General features: G+C 30.9%; 1 protein-coding gene across 1 annotated transcript; it reads left to right on the top strand.

Annotated features, from left to right (window-relative positions):
• Positions 1 to 243: 243 nt before the first annotated feature.
• On the top strand, positions 244 to 6,806 carry LOC122756920. The gene is made up of 2 exons (XM_044007877.1): positions 244 to 2,253; positions 6,057 to 6,806. Exons 1-2 carry the CDS (start codon positions 1,288 to 1,290, stop codon positions 6,099 to 6,101), a joined length of 1,011 nt encoding a protein of 336 aa, XP_043863812.1. The 5' UTR covers positions 244 to 1,287; the 3' UTR covers positions 6,102 to 6,806.
• The last annotated feature ends 15,115 nt before the right edge of the window (positions 6,807 to 21,921 follow it).

The raw sequence follows: 21,921 nt of genomic DNA, 5'->3' as shown, positions 1-21,921 counted from the left end.
ATATTTTGATGCTTTCATAACAGAAAATTTTAAAGTATTCGGCAATAAACTAGTAAGTATTGCAAAAGAGAAATACGAATTCAGTAATTATTGCAACATGTGACGGAGAATCAGAAAAAGCAAATCGATTCATTATTTTGATGCTTTCATAACAGAAAATTTTAAAAAATTCGGCAATAAACTAGTAAGTATTACAATAGAGAAAAATGAATACAGTAATTATTTCAACATGTTATATAGAATCTGTTCGGCGCAGCAGCTAATAATTGCTCTTAATAGTTAAATAAGCTTCTCTTAAGTTAATCTCTTTCCTTTGTCATTCTCATTCGCTGTTAGTGCACTCTTGCACATAACAAAGCATAACACACATACATATGTAAATCTCATCCGCTCTGTTAATTGCATACTCCTCTTTATTTATATTCTTTTAAACTCTGTACGAAAATAGTCTTCATTCGCGCAACACCTACAAACTTGTCACCCTCGCATCGAAATAACTTTGCCTAAACAGTGTCCACAGACTCGGCATTAAATTAATAAATAATAAGCTAAATTATATCGTTTTGGTTTTATTTTTTTGCCTTCGTAAATGATTGGAGCCAGAGTTGTCGAAAAAGCTCGACAGCTTCAAACATTTTTGGTGACCCCGACGTGATTACTAATACACTCTGTGGTGCTCGCTTAGCGCGTTAAAAGTTATTACACCATCTTGGCGTCGCTCATCAGTGAAATTTACAAAACATTTGTGCAAGATAGTGCATTCAAATTATCAATTTCATTGTGACACAACCTTGTAAAACATTTAACGTTTCGTTCGAACTGCTTATATGTATGTGTACGCAATTGTCTTGAGTTTCTTGCATCCTCTTTTAATTGCCGTTTCGTTCGTCGCGGTTGGCGCTTTCTCAGCTGCATCTGCATAGAAAGCGCGCAAACCTAAAAAGCTGTGTCAATCGTAGAAGACACACACACACACACACATACATAAATCAAAGCTCAGATAATCTGCATGCAGTGGCTTTGCATTCTGATTATCTTTATCATTTTTTCTTTCGTCCGTGGATCATCGCGTTTAGCGCCTTTTATGTAGCGTCTGCACAGCTATTCCGAAAATAGTTGTCTCGATCACACACGTACATACATATGTATATACGTACAGTGGGCTTGCATATAAAATGTGCAGATAAATTATATGTGCATAAGTGGAACTATTAGCTTGTACATTAACTTTGCAATTGCAAGTGTTCTTTCAAAAGTGAACATAAAACAAATAAATTTGTGGCTAAAATGAATAATTTAGAATCGAGTGCTGATCAAGTTCCTGCATCTCAGGTCACTTATCTAAAGCGTAAAACGAAAGCGCTGTTCGATAGACTCGAAAGACTATATGCCGAATCAGACGCGGACAAATTAAGCCATATGGATTCGTGTGATTTACGTGTACTTTTGGACTCAATCACCAAATTAGAGTCAAATTTCGATGCGGTTCACACGAACTTAGAAGAATCAGATTTTGAGTCCATATCCAGTGATTTACCTGCGAAATTTGAATCAATTCTACTGAAGTTTAAGGCCCTGCTTCAACGTGAACTGGGAAGTCGGCCAAATCAACAGTTTTCTTCGACACTTAATACAAGCTTTACAAATGCTAATCCAGTGCTCATTATGTCAAATCGGTCGCGTTTGCCGCAGTTGGAATTGCCAAAATTTAGTGGAATCTATACTGAGTGGGAAAACTTTTTCTCTATGTTCAAAACGATCATAGATGCTGACTCTGAGCTCAGCCCTATTGAGAAGCTCCAACATCTTCGGTCCTGCTTAAGTGGTGCTGCGCTGGATACCATCGGCTCATTGGAAATAAATAGGGCTAACTATAGCGTCGCTGTGGATATTCTTCAACGTCGATTTGATAATAAACGTTTTATTTTACAGGCACACATCAGAGCGATATTTGGGCTTGAGAAGGCAGATTCATCTGTGGGTAGACTGAGGCAGTTGGCGGATAAGGTTACATCTCACATTCGTGCTATGGATTCTCTTGCATCGAGGGAAGAAGTCGCTGATTGTATCATCGTGCAAACAGTGTTGCAGAAATTGGACAAATGCACTCAGGCCAAATGGGAGGAACGATCATCAGCAAATGAGTTACCGTCGTGGGCCAAGTTGTCAACGTTCTTGCAAGAGCGGTGTCGAATGCTTGAAAATGTGGATCAAGTTTTGCAGGATGGTCAGGTTGGCAAGTCAGGGAAGATCGTGAGTACATATTTAAGAAAATCATTTGTTGCTTCCAAAGCTCCCAGTCGTTGTGTCTTTTGCGAAGACACGAGCCACATGATATTTCAATGTAAGCGTTTTGAGCAATTGCCACCCATTGCACGACATAAAGGAGGCCAAGAGACTCGCTCTGTGCCTAAATTGCCTAAGAAAGGGGCATCAGCTGAAAGATTGCAAATCTAGTACCTGCCGCACTTGTCAATCGAAGCACCATACCTTATTGCATTACAATCAATCTTCAGTAGATACATCCAACACTGTCCAACAAACAAATGCAATACATTCCTCTGCTATGGTTGCAATGTCACCTTCTTTGCCTCAAGCCCATCTGTCGCCTCATTCGTCTGATGTTGTGCTTCTAGCCACTGCTATAATCCTTGTTAAGAATCGAGCTGGAACATTCGTTCCGTGTCGTGTACTCTTAGATTCAGGATCTCAACTTCACTTTGTTACCACGCAATTCGCTAATCAGCTTCAGCTCCGAAAAAGAAAGTCGCTTAGTGCAGTTTCTGGCATTGGAGATGCTAGCTTCTCAACTGAAGGATATTCAGTCGATCTCGTTCTGAAATCGCGGATTTCAGATTACTCAACTACCATCAGCGCAATCATCGCCAAGACGATTACTGATAATCAGCCTGGAATTTCAATGTCTACTAATAGTTGGAACATACCCTCAAACATAAAGTTAGCTGATCCCTTATTTTATAAGTCACAGCGAATTGATCTTCTCATCGGAGCTGGTCTTTTCTTTGAGCTGTTGTGTATTGGGCAAATTATGTTGGCACCTGGGTTGCCAGTTTTGCAGAAAACTCAACTCGGCTGGATCATATCAGGTGGCGGGCAATCGGCCCCCAAACTCTCATCGTTCATCGTAACTCAAAGAGCTTCCGATGATACCAATCTCAGCACTCGGCTTGATGATTTGGTTCGTCAATTTTGGGAAGTGGAGCACGTTTTCGAGCCTATCGCCAAGGTAACAACAGAGGAGCTCCACTGTCAGCAGCATTTCATCGCAACTCATCGTCGATTGTCTTCAGGGGAATACTTAGTCTGCTTGCCAAAAAAGCAAGGCTTCGAATCTTTGGGCGACTCTTATGTGCAGGCCAAGCGTCGGCTCTTAAATTTGGAGCGTAAGTTTGCTCGAAATTATGCTATGAAGGAAAAATACTCTGCATTTATGAAAGAATATATTGATCTCGGCCATATGTCACCGGTGCTCAGCGCAGAGATTTCTAAATGCAAATACTTCTTGCCTCATCATTGTGTATACAAGGAAGAAAGTTCGACAACAAAGCTGAGAGTGGTATTCGACGGTTCGGCTGTTACCACATCTGGGCTTTCATTAAATGATATTCTTATGTCAGGACCGACCATACAAGCCACATTGTTTCACACACTCGTTCGTTTCCGCACATTTTCCATTGCACTTACAGGTGATATTAGTAAAATGTATAGGTGTGTGAAGGTTTCAGAGCCTGATGCAATGCTTCAATGTATCTTATGGCGAAACTCATCAGACGACGACATTCTAGTCTTCAAATTGAATACCGTCACTTATGGGACCAAGCCCGCTTCTTTTTTGGCTATTCGTGCAATGCACCAATTAGCAATGGATGAGTCGTCATCATACCCCCTAGGAGCTAAAACTGTTTTGCGAGATTTCTATGTTGACGATCTGATCTCAGGAGGCAATTCAGTTGAAGAAGTTCGCGACATAATGGAACAAACTAAAAATCTTCTTGAGCGAGGCAACTTCAAATTGAGAAAATGGTGCTCAAACTCAATCAACATTCTTCGCGGAGTTCCAGAAATCGAGCAGGAGAGTTTTCTCAAACTCGGCGATGGGACCGATGTGACAAAAACTCTTGGACTCATCTGGGAGCCTCGAAAGGATAGCTTCGTATTCACTTTCGAGCCCAAAATTAGTGTTGGAAAACACACAAAACGTTCAGTTCTGTCAACCATTGCGCGATGCTACGATCCGTTAGGTTTGATCGGACCAACATTAACTAGGGCAAAAATCATCTTGCAACGCATGTGGAGAGACAAGCTACAATGGGATGAGAGTCTACCACAATCATTGGAAACGATTTGGAGCGAATTTTGTAAGGACTTTCATCAAGTGAGCAATGCAACCTTTCCTCGTTATGTACTCGAACTTAAAGCAAGAGTTGAATTACATGCCTTCTGCGATGCTAGCCTTCAGGCCTATGGCTCTTGTGTTTATGTTCGGTCATCGAAGAATAATGCTGTTAAAGTGCATCTACTCTGTTCCAAGGCTAGAGTCGCCCCACTAAAGACCCTCACTGTACCTAAGCTTGAGTTATGCGCTGCATTTCTGCTTGCGAACTTGATAAGCGAGATAGAGAAACTGAACTTGTTCAAATGTGAGATGCATTGCTGGTCAGATTCAGCGGTGGTCTTGTCTTGGCTAAAGGAAGAGCCATCCAAATTCAATGTTTTTGTTGCTAACAAGGTTTGTGCCATACAGCAGCTCACAATCGGCATGGAGTGGCATTACGTGCCCACTGAGATGAATCCTGCAGATATGTTATCTAAAGGAGCAGCACCGTTAGAGCTCTTGCACTCGAAATTATGGATGCATGGACCTTCTTTTTTGCAAGGGGAAAAATGTTATTGGCCTAGGCACTGCTTGCCTGAGGCATGCTTGCCTGAAATGCGTCAAAGAGTCTTGCTGTCGGCAGAGCATGTGGACATCTCTTTGTCATTCAAGTACATAAATTCATTCGGAATAATGAAGCGAATCTTTGGTTATGTTCATAAATTCATCCGGAAAATAAAATCACCTGAGTTATCATCGGATGATCTGCGTCAAGGATCGTTCCTATTATGTCGTCTTGCTCAAAGAGCTCAGTTGCAACCGGAATACTCTGCCCTACAGAATGGAAGGAATATACACTCGTCAAGCGCCATTCTTTCGCTATTTCCGTTTATGGATGATTTTGGTCTACTAAGAGTTGGTGGTCGTTTGGGGCATTCTACTCTCGGCTTCGATGCGCGTCACCCAATTATTTTACCCAAAAACCATCCCTTAACCTTCGCTATAATATCCCATTTTCATCAAATGCATCACCACGCCGGACCGCAGGCTTTGCTTGCAGCTATTCGATTGCAGTTTTGGCCCATAGGCGGAATGAAAACTGTTGCCCGAGAATTGCGAAAATGCATAATTTGCTGCAGATCCCGGCCTCGCCTAGTTGAGCATATAATGGCAGACTTGCCTAAGGAGCGTGCACAGTGCTCACCGGCATTCACAATCACTGGAGTTGACTATTGTGGACCTTTTTATTACAAGCCCGATGGACGAAATAGAGCATCAGTAAAATGCTACGTCTGCGTGTTCGTTTGTTTCACAACCAAGGCTGTATGGCTGGAGCTTGCAAAGGATCTGTCAACATCTGCCTTTTTGGGCGCCCTCAAGCGTTTCGTCAGTACGCGCGGCATTCCAACATGCATCTGGTCAGACAACGCAACCAACTTTGTGGGTGCACGGAACGAGTTGGCGGATCTGAGACGTTTATTTTTGAGCCAGGAACATCGTACTGAAGTTCACAACTACTGCATCAACAACAGCTTCGATTGGAAATTCATACCTCCTCGTTCGCCACATTTTGGCGGTCTTTGGGAGGCAGCAGTGAAGACAGCTAAAAGGCACCTATATCGGTCTATGGGATCGGCACTTCTTGGTTTCGATGAACTGCGCACATTGGTGTGCCAAATTCAGGCTATAATCAATTCTCGTCCTCTTGTTCCAATTTCAGAAAACCCTGATGATCTTGGAGTTCTCACTCCAGGGCATTTCCTGATTGGTCGACCACTTATCGACTTCCCCGAACCAGATCTATCTCAGATTAACTGCAATCGCCTCGATCGCTGGCAGCGTATGACATACATACAGCAGTTGTTCTGGAAGCGATGGAGCGAGGAATACCTCACAATTCTGCAACAGCGAGTAAAATGGCGGACCCCACGGCCTTCTATCAAGGTCAACGATGTCGTCTGTGTAAAAGACGAAAACCTGCCACCTTTGAAGTGGCCATTAGCCCGGGTCGTTGAAATCATCGCTGGAGCCGATGGAGCCGTGAGAGTCGCTGTTCTGCGTACACCCACTGGAACTACACGTCGAGCTGTCAATAAGCTGTGCGTCCTTCCGGTTGATGATCCTGTTAAAAGTCATGGTCTTTTAACGGTGGGGAGGATGTTCGGCGCAGCAGCTAATAATTGCTCTTAATAGTTAAATAAGCTTCTCTTAAGTTAATCTCTTTCCTTTGTCATTCTCATTCGCTGTTAGTGCACTCTTGCACATAACAAAGCATAACACACATACATATGTAAATCTCATCCGCTCTGTTAATTGCATACTCCTCTTTATTTATATTCTTTTAAACTCTGTACGAAAATAGTCTTCATTCGCGCAACACCTACAAACTTGTCACCCTCGCATCGAAATAACTTTGCCTAAACAGTGTCCACAGACTCGGCATTAAATTAATAAATAATAAGCTAAATTATATCGTTTTGGTTTTATTTTTTTGCCTTCGTAAATGATTGGAGCCAGAGTTGTCGAAAAAGCTCGACAGCTTCAAACAGAATCAGAAAAAGCAAATCGATTCAATATTCGGATGCTTTCATAACAGAAAATTTTAAAGTATTCGGCAATAAACTAGTAAGTATTGCAATAGAGAAAAATTAATTCAGTAATTATTGCAACATGTGATGGAGAATCAGAAAAAGCAAATCGATTCAATATTTTGATGCTTTCATAACAGAAAATTTTAAAGTATTCGGCAATAAACCAGTAAGTATTACAATAGAGAAAAATGAATACAGTAATTATTTCAACATGTGATATAGAATCAGAAAAAGCAAATCGATTCAATATTTTGATGCTTTCATAACAGAAAATTTTAAAGTATTCGGCAATAAACTAGTAAGTATTGCAATAGAGGAAAATGAATTCAGTAATTATTGCAACATGTGATATAGAATCAGAAAAAGCAAAGCGATTCAATATTTGATGCTTTCATAACAGAAAATTTTAAAGTATTCGGCAATAAACTAGTAAGTATTGCAAAATGAATTCAGTAATTATTGCAACATATGATAGAGAATCAGAAAAAGCAAATCGATTCAATATTTTGATGCTTTCATAACAGAAAATTTTAAAGTATTCGGCAATAAACTAGTAAGCATTGCAATAGAGAAAAATGAATTCAGTAATTATTGCAACATGTGACGGAGAATCAGAAAAAGCAAAGCGATTCAATATTTTAATGCATTCATAACAGAAAATTTTAAATATTTGGTAATAAACTAGTAAGTATTAAAATGGAGAAAAATTAATTCAACAATTATTGCAACATGTGATGGAGAAACAGAAAAAGCAGATCGATTCAATATTTTGATGCTTTCATAACAGAAAATTTTAAAGTATTCGGCAATAAACTAGTAAGTATTGCAAAATGAATTCAGTAATTATTGCAACATATGATGGAGAATCAGAAAAAGCAAATCGATTCATTATTTTGATGCTTTGATAATAGAAAATTTAAAAAAAAATTAAGCAATAATCTAGTAAGTATTGCAATAGAGGAAAATGAATTCAGTAATTATTGCAACATGTGATATAGAATCAGAAAAAGCAAATCGATTCATTATTTTGATGCTTTGATAATAGAAAATTTTAAAAAAATTCAGCAATAATCTAGTACGTATTGCAATAGAGAAAAATGAATTCAGTAATTATTTCAACATGTGATGGAGAATCAGAAAAAGCAAATCGATTCAATATTTTGATGCTTTCATAACAGAAAATTTTAAAGTATTCGGCAATAAACTAGTGATATAGAATCAGAAAAAGCAAATCGATTCAATATTTTGATGCTTTCATAACAGAAAATTTTAATGAATTCAGTAATTATTGCAACATATGATAGAGAATCAGAAAAAGCAAATCGATTCACTATTTTGATGCTTTGATAATAGAAAATTTAAAAAAAAATTAAGCAATAATCTAGTAAGTATTGCAATAGCGAAAAATGAATACAGTAATTATTTCAAACTGTGATACAGAATAAGAAAAAGCAAATCGATTCAATATTTTGATGCTTTCATAACAGAAAATTTTAAAGTATTCGGCAATAAACTAGGGAGTATTGCAATAGAGAAAAATGAATTCAGTAATTATTGCAACATGTGATATAGAATCAGAAAAAGCAAATCGATTCAATATTTTGATGCTTTCATAACAGAAAATTTTAAAGTATTCGGCAATAAACTAGTAAGTATTGCAATAGAGAAAAATGAATACAGTAATTATTTCAACATGTGATATAGAATCAGAAAAAGCAAATCGATTCAATATTCTGATGCTTTCATAACAGAAAATTTTAAAGTATTCGGCAATAAACTAGTAAGTATTGCAATAGAGGAAAATGAATTCAGTAATTATTGCAACATGTGATATAGAATCAGAAAAAGCAAATCGATTCAATATTTTGATGCTTTCATAACAGAAAATTTTAAAGTATTCGGCAATAAACTAGTAAGTATTGCAATAGAGAAAAATGAATTCAGTAATTATTGCAACATGTGATATAGAATCAGAAAAAGCAAATCGATTCAATATTTTGATGCTTTCATAACAGAAAATTTTAAAGTATTCGGCAATAAACTAGTAAGTATTGCAAAATGAATTCAGTAATTATTGCAACATATGATGGAGAATCAGAAAAAGCAAATCGATTCATTATTTTGATGCTTTGATAATAGAAAATTTTAAAAAAAATTAAGCAATAATCTAGTAAGTATTGCAATAGCGAAAAATGAATACAGTAATTATTTCAACATGTGATATAGAATAAGAAAAAGCAAATCGATTCAATATTTTGATGCTTTCATAACAGAAAATTTTAAAGTATTCGGCAATAAACTAGTAAGTATTGCAAAAGAGAAATACGAATTCAGTAATTATTGCAACATGTGACGGAGAATCAGAAAAAGCAAATCGATTCAATATTTTGATGCTTTCATAACAGAAAATTTTAAAGTATTCGGCAATAAACTAGTAAGTATTGCAATAGAGAAAAATGAATACAGTAATTATTTCAACATGTGATATAGAATCAGAAAAAGCAAATCGATTCAATATTTTGATGCTTTCATAACAGAAAATTTTAAAGTATTCGGCAATAAACTAGTAAGTATTGCAATAGAGGAAAATGAATTCAGTAATTATTGCAACATGTGATATAGAATCAGAAAAAGCAAATCGATTCATTATTTTGATGCTTTGATAATAGAAAATTTTAAAGTATTCGGCAATAAACTAGTAAGTATTGCAATAGAGAAAAAATGAATTCAGTAATTATTGCAACATGTGATATAGAATCAGAAAAAGCAAATCGATTCAATATTTTGATGCTTTCATAACAGAAAATTTTAAAGTATTCGGCAATAAACTAGTAAGTATTGCAATAGAGGAAAATGAATTCAGTAATTATTGCAACATGTGATATAGAATCAGAAAAAGCAAATCGATTCATTATTTTGATGCTTTGATAATAGAAAATTTTAAAGTATTCGGCAATAAACTAGTAAGTATTGCAATAGAGGAAAATGAATTCAGTAATTATTGCAACATGTGATATAGAATCAGAAAAAGCAAATCGATTCATTATTTTGATGCTTTGATAATAGAAAATTTTAAAAAAATTCAGCAATAATCTAGTACGTATTGCAATAGAGAAAAATGAATTCAGTAATTATTTCAACATGTGATGGAGAATCAGAAAAAGCAAAGCGATTCAATATTTGATGCTTTGATAACAGAAAATTTTAAAGTATTCGGCAATAAACTAGTAAGTATTGCAAAATGAATTCAGTAATTATTGCAACATATGATAGAGAATCAGAAAAAGCAAATCGATTCAATATTTTGATGCTTTCATAACAGAAAATTTTAAAGTATTCGGCAATAAACTAGTGAGTATTGCAATAGAGAAAAATGAATTCAGTAATTATTGCAACATGTGATATAGAATCAGAAAAAGCAAATCGATTCAATATTTTGATGCTTTCATAACAGAAAATTTTAAAGTATTCGGCAATAAACTAGTGATATAGAATCAGAAAAAGCAAATCGATTCAATATTTTGATGCTTTCATAACAGAAAATTTTAAAGTATTCGGCAATAAACTAGTAAATATTGCAATAGAGAAAAATGAATTCAGTAATTATTTCAACATGTGATGGAGAATCAGAAAAAGCAAATCGATTCATTATTTTGATGCTTTGATAATAGAAAATTTAAAAAAAATTAAGCAATAATCTAGTAAGTATTGCAAAATGAATTCAGTAATTATTGCAACATATGATAGAGAATCAGAAAAAGCAAATCGATTCATTATTTTGATGCTTTGATAATAGAAAATTTTAAAAAAAAATTCGGCAATAAACTAGTAAGTATTGCAATAGAGAAAAATGAATACAGTAATTATTTCAACATGTGATATAGAATCAGAAAAAGCAAATCGATTCAATATTTTGATGCTTTCATAACAGAAAATTTTAAAGTATTCGGCAATAAACTAGTGAGTATTGCAATAGAGAAAAATGAATTCAGTAATTATTGCAACATGTGATATAGAATCAGAAAAAGCAAATCGATTCAATATTTTGATGCTTTCATAACAGAAAATTTTAAAGTATTCGGCAATAAACTAGTAAGTATTGCAATAGAGAAAAATGAATACAGTAATTATTGCAACATGTGATATAGAATCAGAAAAAGCAAATCGATTCAATATTTTGATGCTTTCATAACAGAAAATTTTAAAGTATTCGGCAATAAACTAGTAAGTATTGCAATAGAGGAAAATGAATGCAGTAATTATTGCAACATGTGATATAGAATCAGAAAAAGCAAATCGATTCAATATTTTGATGTTTTCATAACAGAAAATTTTAAAGTATTCGGCAATAAACTAGTAAGTATTGCAAAATGAATTCAGTAATTATTGCAACATATGATGGAGAATCAGAAAAAGCAAATCGATTCATTATTTTGATGCTTTGATAATAGAAAATTTAAAAAAAATTAAGCAATAATCTAGTAAGTATTGCAATAGAGGAAAAATGAATACAGTAATTATTTCAACATGTGATATAGAATAAGAAAAAGCAAATCGATTCAATATTTTGATGCTTTCATAACAGAAAATTTTAAAGTATTCGGCAATAAACTAGTGAGTATTGCAATAGAGGAAAATGAATTCAGTAATTATTGCAACATGTGATATAGAATCAGAAAAAGCAAATCGATTCAATATTTTGATGCTTTCATAACAGAAAATTTTAAAGTATTCGGCAATAAACTAGTAAGTATTGCAATAGAGGAAAATGAATTCAGTAATTATTGCAACATGTGATATAGAATCAGAAAAAGCAAATCGATTCAATATTTTGATGCTTTGATAATAGAAAATTTTAAAGTATTCGGCAATAAACTAGTAAGTATTGCAATAGAGGAAAATGAATTCAGTAATTATTGCAACATGTGATATAGAATCAGAAAAAAGCAAATCGATTCAATATTTTGATGCTTTCATAACAGAAAATTTTAAAGTATTCGGCAATAAACTAGTGAGTATTGCAATAGAGAAAAAATGAATTCAGTAATTATTGCAACATGTGATATAGAATCAGAAAAAGCAAATCGATTCAATATTTTGATGCTTTCAAAACAGAAAATTTTAAAGTATTCGGCAATAAACTAGTAAGTATTGCAATAGAGGAAAATGAATTCAGTAATTATTGCAACATGTGATGGAGAATCAGAAAAAGCAAATCGATTCATTATTTTGATGCTTTGATAATAGAAAATTTTAAAGTATTCGGCAATAAACTAGTAAGTATTGCAATAGAGAAAAATGAATTCAGTAATTATTGCAACATGTGATGGAGAATCAGAAAAAGCAAATCGATTCAATATTTTGATGCATTCATAACAGAAAATTTTAAAGTATTTGGTAATAAACTAGTAAGTATTAAAATGGAGAAAAATTAATTCAACAATTATTGCAACATGTGATGGAGAAACAGAAAAAGCAAATCGATTCAATATTTTGATGCTTTCATAACAGAAAATTTTAAAGTATTCGGCAATAAACTAGTAAATATTGCAATAGAGAAAAATGAATTCAGTAATTATTGCAACATGTGATGGAGAATCAGAAAAAAGCAAATCGATTCATTATTTTGATGCTTTGATAATAGAAAATTTTAAAAAAATTCGGCAATAAACTAGTAAGTATTGCAATAGAGAAAAATGAATTCAGTAATTATTGCAACATGTGATATAGAATCAGAAAAAGCAAATCGATTCAATATTTTGATGCTTTCATAACAGAAAATTTTAAAGTATTCGGCAATAAACTAGTAAGTATTGCAATAGAGAAAAATGAATTCAGTAATTATTGCAACATGTGATAGAGAATCAGAAAAAGCAAATCGATTCAATATTTTGATGCTTTCATAATAGAAAATTTTAAAGTATTCGGCAATAAACTAGTAAGTATTGCAATAAAAAATGAATTCAGTAATTATTGCAACATGTGATGGAGAATCAGAAAAAGCAAATCGATTCATTATTTTGATGCTTTGATAACAGGAAAATTTTAAAGTATTCGGCAATAAACTAGTAAGTATTGCAATAGAGAAAAATGAATTCAGTAATTATTGCAACATGTGATATAGAATGAGAAAAAGCAAATCGATTCAATATTTTGATGCTTTCATAACAGAAAATTTTAAAGTATTCGGCAATAAACTAGTAAGTATTGCAATAGAGAAAAATGAATTCAGTAATTATTGCAACATGTGATGATAGAATCAGAAAAAGCAAATCGATTCAATATTTTGATGCTTTCATAACAGAAAATTTTAAAGTATTCGGCAATAAACTAGTAAGTATTGCAATAAAATGAATTCAGTAATTATTGCAACATGTGATATAGAATCAGAAAAAGCAAATCGATTCATTATTTTGATGCTTTCATAACAGAAAATTTTAAAGTATTCGGCAATAAACTAGTAAGTATTGCAATAGAGGAAAATGAATTCAGTAATTATTGCAACATGTGATATAGAATCAAAAAAAGCAAATCGATTCAATATTTTGATGCTTTCATAACAGAAAATTTTAAAGTATTCGGCAATAAACTAGTAAGTATTGCAAAAGAGGAAAATGAATTCAGTAATTATTGCAACATGTGATAGAGAATCAGAAAAAGCAAATCGATTCAATATTTTGATGCTTTCATAACAGAAAATTTTAAAGTATTCGGCAATAAACTAGTAAGTATTGCAATAGAGAAAAATGAATTCAGTAATTATTTCAACATGTGATATAGAATCAGAAAAAGCAAATCGATTCAATATTTTGATGCTTTCATAACAGAAAATTTTAAAGTATTCGGCAATAAACTAGTAAGTATTGCAATAGAGAAAAATGAATTCAGTAATTATTGCAACATGTGATGGAGAATCAGAAAAAGCAAATCGATTCAATATTTTGATGCTTTCATAACAGAAAATTTTAAAGTATTCGGCAATAAACTAGTAAGTATTGCAAAAGGAAAATGAATTCAGTAATTATTGCAACATGTGATAGAGAATCAGAAAAAGCAAATCGATTCAATATTTTGATGCTTTCATAACAGAAAATTTTAAAGTATTCGGCAATAAACTAGTAAGTATTGCAATAGAGAAAAATGAATTCAGTAATTATTGCAACATGTGATATAGAATCAGAAAAAGCAAATCGATTCAATATTTTGATGCTTTCATAACAGAAAATTTTAAAGTATTCGGCAATAAACTAGTAAGTATTGCAATAAAGAAAAATGAATTCAGTAATTATTGCAACATGTGATGTAGAATCAGAAAAAGCAAATCGATTCAATATTTTGATGCTTTCATAACAGAAAATTTTAAAGTATTCGGCAATAAACTAGTAAGTATTGCAATATGAAAAAATGAATTCAGTAATTATTGCAACATTTGATATAGAATCAGAAAAAGCAAATCGATTCAATATTTTGATGCTTTCATAACAGAAAATTTTAAAGTATTCGGCAATAAACTAGTAAGTATTGCAATAGAGAAAAATGAATTCAGTAATTATTGCAACATGTGATATAGAATCAGAAAAAGCAAATCGATTCAATATTTTGATGCTTTCATAACAGAAAATTTTAAAGTATTCGGCAATAAACTAGTAAGTATTGCAAAAGAGAAAAATGAATTCAGTAATTATTGCAACATGTGATGGAGAATCAGAAAAAGCAAATCGATTCATTATTTTGATGCTTTCATAACAGAAAATTTTAAAGTATTCGGCAATAAACTAGTAAGTATTGCAATAGAGAAAAAATGAATTCAGTAATTATTGCAACATGTGATATAGAATCAGAAAAAGCAAATCGATTCAATATTTTGATGCTTTCATAACAGAAAATTTTAAAGTATTCGGCAATAAACTAGTAAGTATTGCAATAGAGAAAAATGAATTCAGTAATTATTGCAACATGTGATATAGAATCAGAAAAAGCAAATCGATTCAATATTTTGATGCTTTCATAACAGAAAATTTTAAAGTATTACGGCAATAAACTAGTAAGTATTGCAATAGAGAAAAATGAATTCAGTAATTATTGCAACATGTGATATAGAATCAGAAAAAGCAAATCGATTCAATATTTTGATGCTTTCATAACAGAAAATTTTAAAGTATTCGGCAATAAACTAGTAAGTATTGCAATAGAGAAAAATGAATACAGTAATTATTTCAACATGTGATATAGAATCAGAAAAAGCAAATCGATTCAATATTTTGATGCTTTCATAACAGAAAATTTTAAAGTATTCGGCAATAAACTAGTAAGTATTGCAATAGAGGAAAATGAATTCAGTAATTATTGCAACATGTGATATAGAATCAGAAAAAGCAAATCGATTCAATATTTTGATGCTTTCATAACAGAAAATTTTAAAGTATTCGGCAATAAACTAGTAAGTATTGCAATAGAGAAAAATGAATTCAGTAATTATTGCAACATGTGATATAGAATCAGAAAAAGCAAATCGATTCAATATTTTGATGCTTTCATAACAGAAAATTTTAAAGTATTCGGCAATAAACTAGTAAGTATTGCAATAGAGAAAATGAATACAGTAATTATTTCAACATGTGATATAGAATCAGAAAAAGCAAATCGATTCAATATTTTGATGCTTTCATAACAGAAAATTTTAAAGTATTCGGCAATAAACTAGTAAGTATTGCAATAGAGGAAAATGAATTCAGTAATTATTGCAACATGTGATATAGAATCAGAAAAAGCAAATCGATTCAATATTTTGATGCTTTCATAACAGAAAATTTTAAAGTATTCGGCAATAAACTAGTAAGTATTGCAATAGAGGAAAATGAATTCAGTAATTATTGCAACATGTGATATAGAATCAGAAAAAGCAAATCGATTCAATATTTTGATGCTTTCATAACAGAAAATTTTAAAGTATTAGTAACGAAAATTTAAAGTAGTAAGTATTGCAATAGAGAAAAATGAATACAGTAATTATTTCAACATGTGATATAGAATCAGAAAAAGCAAATCGATTCAATATTTTGATGCTTTCATAACAGAAAATTTTAAAGTATTCGGCAATAAACTAGTAAGTATTGCAATAGAGAAAAATGAATTCAGTAATTATTGCAACATGTGATATAGAATCAGAAAAAAGCAAATCGATTCAATATTTTGATGCTTTCATAACAGAAAATTTTAAAGTATTCGGCAATAAAATTTAAGTAGAAGTATTGCAATAGAGAAAAATGAATTCAGTAATTATTGCAAAATGTGATATAGAATCAGAAAAAGCAAATCGATTCAATATTTTGATGCTTTCATAACAGAAAATTTTAAAGTATTCGGCAATAAACTAGTAAGTATTGCAATAGAGAAAAATGAATTCAGTAATTATTTCAACATGTGATATAGAATCAGAAAAAGCAAATCGATTCAATATTTTGATGCTTTCATAACAGAAAATTTTAAAGTATTCGGCAATAAACTAGTAAGTATTGCAATAGAGGAAAATGAATTCAGTAATTATTGCAACATGTGATATAGAATCAGAAAAAGCAAATCGATTCAATATTTTGATGCTTTCATAACAGAAAATTTTAAAGTATTCGGCAATAAACTAGTAAGTATTGCAATAGAGAAAAATGAATTCAGTAATTATTGCAACATGTGATATAGAATCAGAAAAAGCAAATCGATTCAATATTTTGATGCTTTCATAACAGAAAATTTTAAAGTATTCGGCAATAAACTAGTAAGTATTGCAATAGAGAAAAATGAATTCAGTAATTATTGCAACATGTGATATAGAATCAGAAAAAGCAAATCGATTCAATATTCTTGATGCTTTCATAACAGAAAATTTTAAAGTATTCGGCAATAAACTAGTAAGTATTGCAATAGAGGAAAATGAATTCAGTAATTATTGCAACATGTGATATAGAATCAGAAAAAGCAAATCGATTCAATATTTTGATGCTTTCATAACAGAAAATTTTAAAGTATTCGGCAATAAACTAGTAAGTATTGCAATAGAGAAAAATGAATTCAGTAATTATTGCAACATGTGATATAGAATCAGAAAAAGCAAATCGATTCAATATTTTGATGCTTTCATAACAGAAAATTTTAAAGTATTCGGCAATAAACTAGTAAGTATTGCAAAAAATGAATTCAGTAATTATTGCAACATATGATGTAGAATCAGAAAAAGCAAATCGATTCATTATTTTGATGCTTTGATAATAGAAAATTTTAAAAAAATTAAGCAATAATCTAGTAAGTATTGCAATAGAGAAAAATGAATACAGTAATTATTTCAACATGTGATATAGAATAAGAAAAAGCAAATCGATTCAATATTTTGATGCTTTCATAACAGAAAATTTTAAAGTATTCGGCAATAAACTAGTAAGTATTGCAATAGAGAAAAATGAATTCAGTAATTATTGCAACATGTGATATAGAATCAGAAAAAAGCAAATCGATTCAATATTTTGATGCTTTCATAACAGAAAATTTTAAAGTATTCGGCAATAAACTAGTAAGTATTGCAATAGAGAAAAATGAATACAGTAATTATTGCAACATGTGATATAGAATCAGAAAAAGCAAATCGATTCAATATTTTGATGCTTTCATAACAGAAAATTTTAAAGTATTCGGCAATAAACTAGTAAGTATTGCAATAGAGAAAAATGAATTCAGTAATTATTGCAACATGTGATATAGAATCAGAAAAAGCAAATCGATTCAATATTTTGATGCTTTCATAACAGAAAATTTTAAAGTATTCGGCAATAAACTAGTAAGTATTGCAATAGAGGAAAATGAATTCAGTAATTATTGCAACATGTGATATAGAATCAGAAAAAGCAAATCGATTCATTATTTTGATGCTTTGATAATAGAAAATTTTAAAGTATTCGGCAATAAACTAGTAAGTATTGCAATAGAGGAAAATGAATTCAGTAATTATTGCAACATGTGATATAGAATCAGAAAAAGCAAATCGATTCATTATTTTGATGCTTTGATAATAGAAAATTTTAAAAAATTCAGCAATAATCTAGTACGTATTGCAATAGAGAAAAATGAATTCAGTAATTATTTCAACATGTGATGGAGAATCAGAAAAAGCAAAGCGATTCAATATTTGATGCTTTGATAACAGAAAATTTTAAAGTATTCGGCAATAAACTAGTAAGTATTGCAAAATGAATTCAGTAATTATTGCAACATATGATAGAGAATCAGAAAAAGCAAATCGATTCAATATTTTGATGCTTTCATAACAGAAAATTTTAAAGTATTCGGCAATAAACTAGTGAGTATTGCAATAGAGAAAAATGAATTCAGTAATTATTGCAACATGTGATATAGAATCAGAAAAAGCAAATCGATTCAATATTTTGATGCTTTCATAACAGAAAATTTTAAAGTATTCGGCAATAAACTAGTGATATAGAATCAGAAAAAGCAAATCGATTCAATATTTTGATGCTTTCATAACAGAAAATTTTAAAGTATTCGGCAATAAACTAGTAAATATTGCAATAGAGAAAAATGAATTCAGTAATTATTGCAACATGTGATGGAGAATCAGAAAAAGCAAATCGATTCAATATTTTGATGCTTTGATAACGAAAATTTTAAAATTAATAAACAATAATAGTAAGTATTGCAAAATGAATTCAGTAATTATTGCAACATATGATAGAGAATCAGAAAAAGCAAATCGATTCATTATTTTGATGCTTTGATAATAGAAAATTTAAAAAAAAAATTAAGCAATAATCTAGTAAGTATTGCAATAGCGAAAAATGAATACAGTAATTATTTCAAACTGTGATACAGAATAAGAAAAAGCAAATCGATTCAATATTTTGATGCTTTCATAACAGAAAATTTTAAAGTATTCGGCAATAAACTAGTGAGTATTGCAATAGAGAAAAATGAATTCAGTAATTATTGCAACATGTGATATAGAATCAGAAAAAGCAAATCGATTCAATATTTTGATGCTTTCATAACAGAAAATTTTAAAGTATTCGGCAATAAACTAGTAAGTATTGCAATAGAGAAAAATGAATACAGTAATTATTTCAACATGTGATATAGAATCAGAAAAAGCAAATCGATTCAATATTTTGATGCTTTCATAACAGAAAATTTTAAAGTATTCGGCAATAAACTAGTAAGTATTGCAATAGAGGAAAATGAATTCAGTAATTATTGCAACATGTGATATAGAATCAGAAAAAGCAAATCGATTCAATATTTTGATGCTTTCATAACAGAAAATTTTAAAGTATTCGGCAATAAACTAGTAAGTATTGCAATAGAGGAAAATGAATTCAGTAATTATTGCAACATGTGATATAGAATCAGAAAAAGCAAATCGATTCAATATTTTGATGCTTTCATAACAGAAAATTTTAAATTATTCGGCAATAAACTAGTAAGTATTGCAAAAGAAAAAATGAATTCAGTAATTATTGCAACATGTGATGGAGAATCAGAAAAAGCAAATCGATTCATTATTTTGATGCTTTGATAATAGAAAATTTTAAAAAAATTAGGCAATAAACTAGTAAGTATTGCAATAGAGAAAAATGAATACAGTAATTATTTCAACATGTGATATAGAATAAGAAAAAGCAAATCGATTCAATATTTTGATGCTTTCATAACAGAAAATTTTAAAGTATTCGGCAATAAACTAGTGAGTATTGCAATAGAGAAAAATGAATTCAGTAATTATTGCAACATGTGATATAGAATCAGAAAAAGCAAATCGATTCATTATTTTGATGCTTTGATAATAGAAAATTTTAAAGTATTCGGCAATAAACTAGTAAGTATTGCAATAGAGGAAAATGAATTCAGTAATTATTGCAACATGTGATATAGAATCAGAAAAAGCAAATCGATTCAATATTTTGATGCTTTCATAACAGAAAATTTTAAAGTATTCGGCAATAAACTAGTGAGTATTGCAATAGAGGAAAATGAATTCAGTAATTATTGCAACATGTGATATAGAATCAGAAAAAGCAAATCGATTCAATATTTTGATGCTTTCAAAACAGAAAATTTTAAAGTATTCGGCAATAAACTAGTAAGTATTGCAATAGAGGAAAATGAATTCAGTAATTATTGCAACATGTGATGGAGAATCAGAAAAAGCAAATCGATTCATTATTTTGATGCTTTGATAATAGAAAATTTTAAAGTATTCGGCAATAAACTAGTAAGTATTGCAATAGAGAAAAATGAATTCAGTAATTATTGCAACATGTGACGGAGAATCAGAAAAAGCAAATCGATTCAATATTTTAATGCATTCATAACAGAAAATTTTAAATATTTGGTAATAAACTAGTAAGTATTAAAATGGAGAAAAATTAATTCAACAATTATTGCAACATGTGATGGAGAAACAGAAAAAGCAAATCGATTCAATATTTTGATGCTTTCATAACAGAAAATTTTAAAGTATTCGGCAATAAACTAGTAAATATTGCAATAGAGAAAAATGAATTCAGTAATTATTGCAACATGTGATGGAGAATCAGAAAAAGCAAATCGATTCATTATTTTGATGCTTTGATAATAGAAAATTTAAAAAAATTAAGCAATAATCTAGTAAGTATTGCAATAGAGAAAAATGAATTCAGTAATTATTGCAACATGTGATATAGAATCAGAAAAAGCAAATCGATTCAATATTTTGATGCTTTCATAACAGAAAATTTTAAAGTATTCGGCAATAAACTAGTAAGTATTGCAATAGAGAAAAATGAATTCAGTAATTATTGCAACATGTGATAGAGAATCAGAAAAAGCAAATCGATTCAATATTTTGATGCTTTCATAATAGAAAATTTTAAAGTATTCGGCAATAAACTAGTAAAGTATTGCAATAGAGAAAAATGAATTCAGTAATTATTGCAACATGTGATGGAGAATCAGAAAAAGCAAATCGATTCAATATTTTGATGCTTTCATAACAGAAAATTTTAAAGTATTCGGCAATAAACTAGTAAGTATTGCAATAGAGAAAAATGAATTCAGTTATTGTTGCAACATGTGATATAGAATGAGAAAAAGCAAATCGATTCAATATTTTGATGCTTTCATAACAGAAAATTTTAAAGTATTCGGCAATAAACTAGTAAGTATTGCAATAAAGAAAAACGAATTCAGTAATAATTGCAACATGTGACGAAGAATCAGAAAAAGCAAATCGATTCAATATTTTAATGCTTTCATAACAGAAAATTTTAAAGTATTCGGCAATAAACTAGTAAGTATTGCAATAGAGGAAAATGAATTCAGTAATTATTGCAACATGTGATATAGAATCAGAAAAAGCAAATCGATTCAATATTTTGATGCTTTCATAACAGAAAATTTTAAAGTATTCGGCAATAAACTAGTAAGTATTGCAATAGAGAAAAATGAATTCAGTAATTATTGCAACATGTGATATAGAATCAGAAAAAGCAAATCGATTCAATATTTTGATGCTTTCATAACAGAAAATTTTAAAGTATTCGGCAATAAACTAGTAAGTATTGCAATAGAGAAAAATGAATTCAGTAATTATTGCAACATGTGATGGAGAATCAGAAAAAGCAAATCGATTCAATATTTTGATGCTTTCATAACAGAAAATTTTAAAGTATTCGGCAATAAACTAGTAAAGTATTGCAAAAGAAAATGAATTCAGTAATTATTGCAACATGTGATGGAGAATCAGAAAAAGCAAATCGATTCAATATTTTGATGCTTTCATAACAGAAAATTTTAAAGTATTCGGCAATAAACTAGTAAGTATTGCAATAGAGAAAAATGAATTCAGTTATTATTGCAACATGTGATATAGAATGAGAAAAAGCAAATCGATTCAATATTTTGATGCTTTCATAACAGAAAATTTTAAAGTATTCGGCAATAAACTAGTAAGTATTG

Source organism: Drosophila mojavensis, unplaced genomic scaffold (assembly GCF_018153725.1).
Source record: "Drosophila mojavensis isolate 15081-1352.22 unplaced genomic scaffold, ASM1815372v1 contig_108, whole genome shotgun sequence".
Classification (NCBI taxonomy): Eukaryota; Metazoa; Arthropoda; class Insecta; order Diptera; family Drosophilidae; genus Drosophila; species Drosophila mojavensis.
Note: the sequence above shows the minus strand (reverse complement) of the source record. Positions and strands in the feature narration are given on the sequence as shown.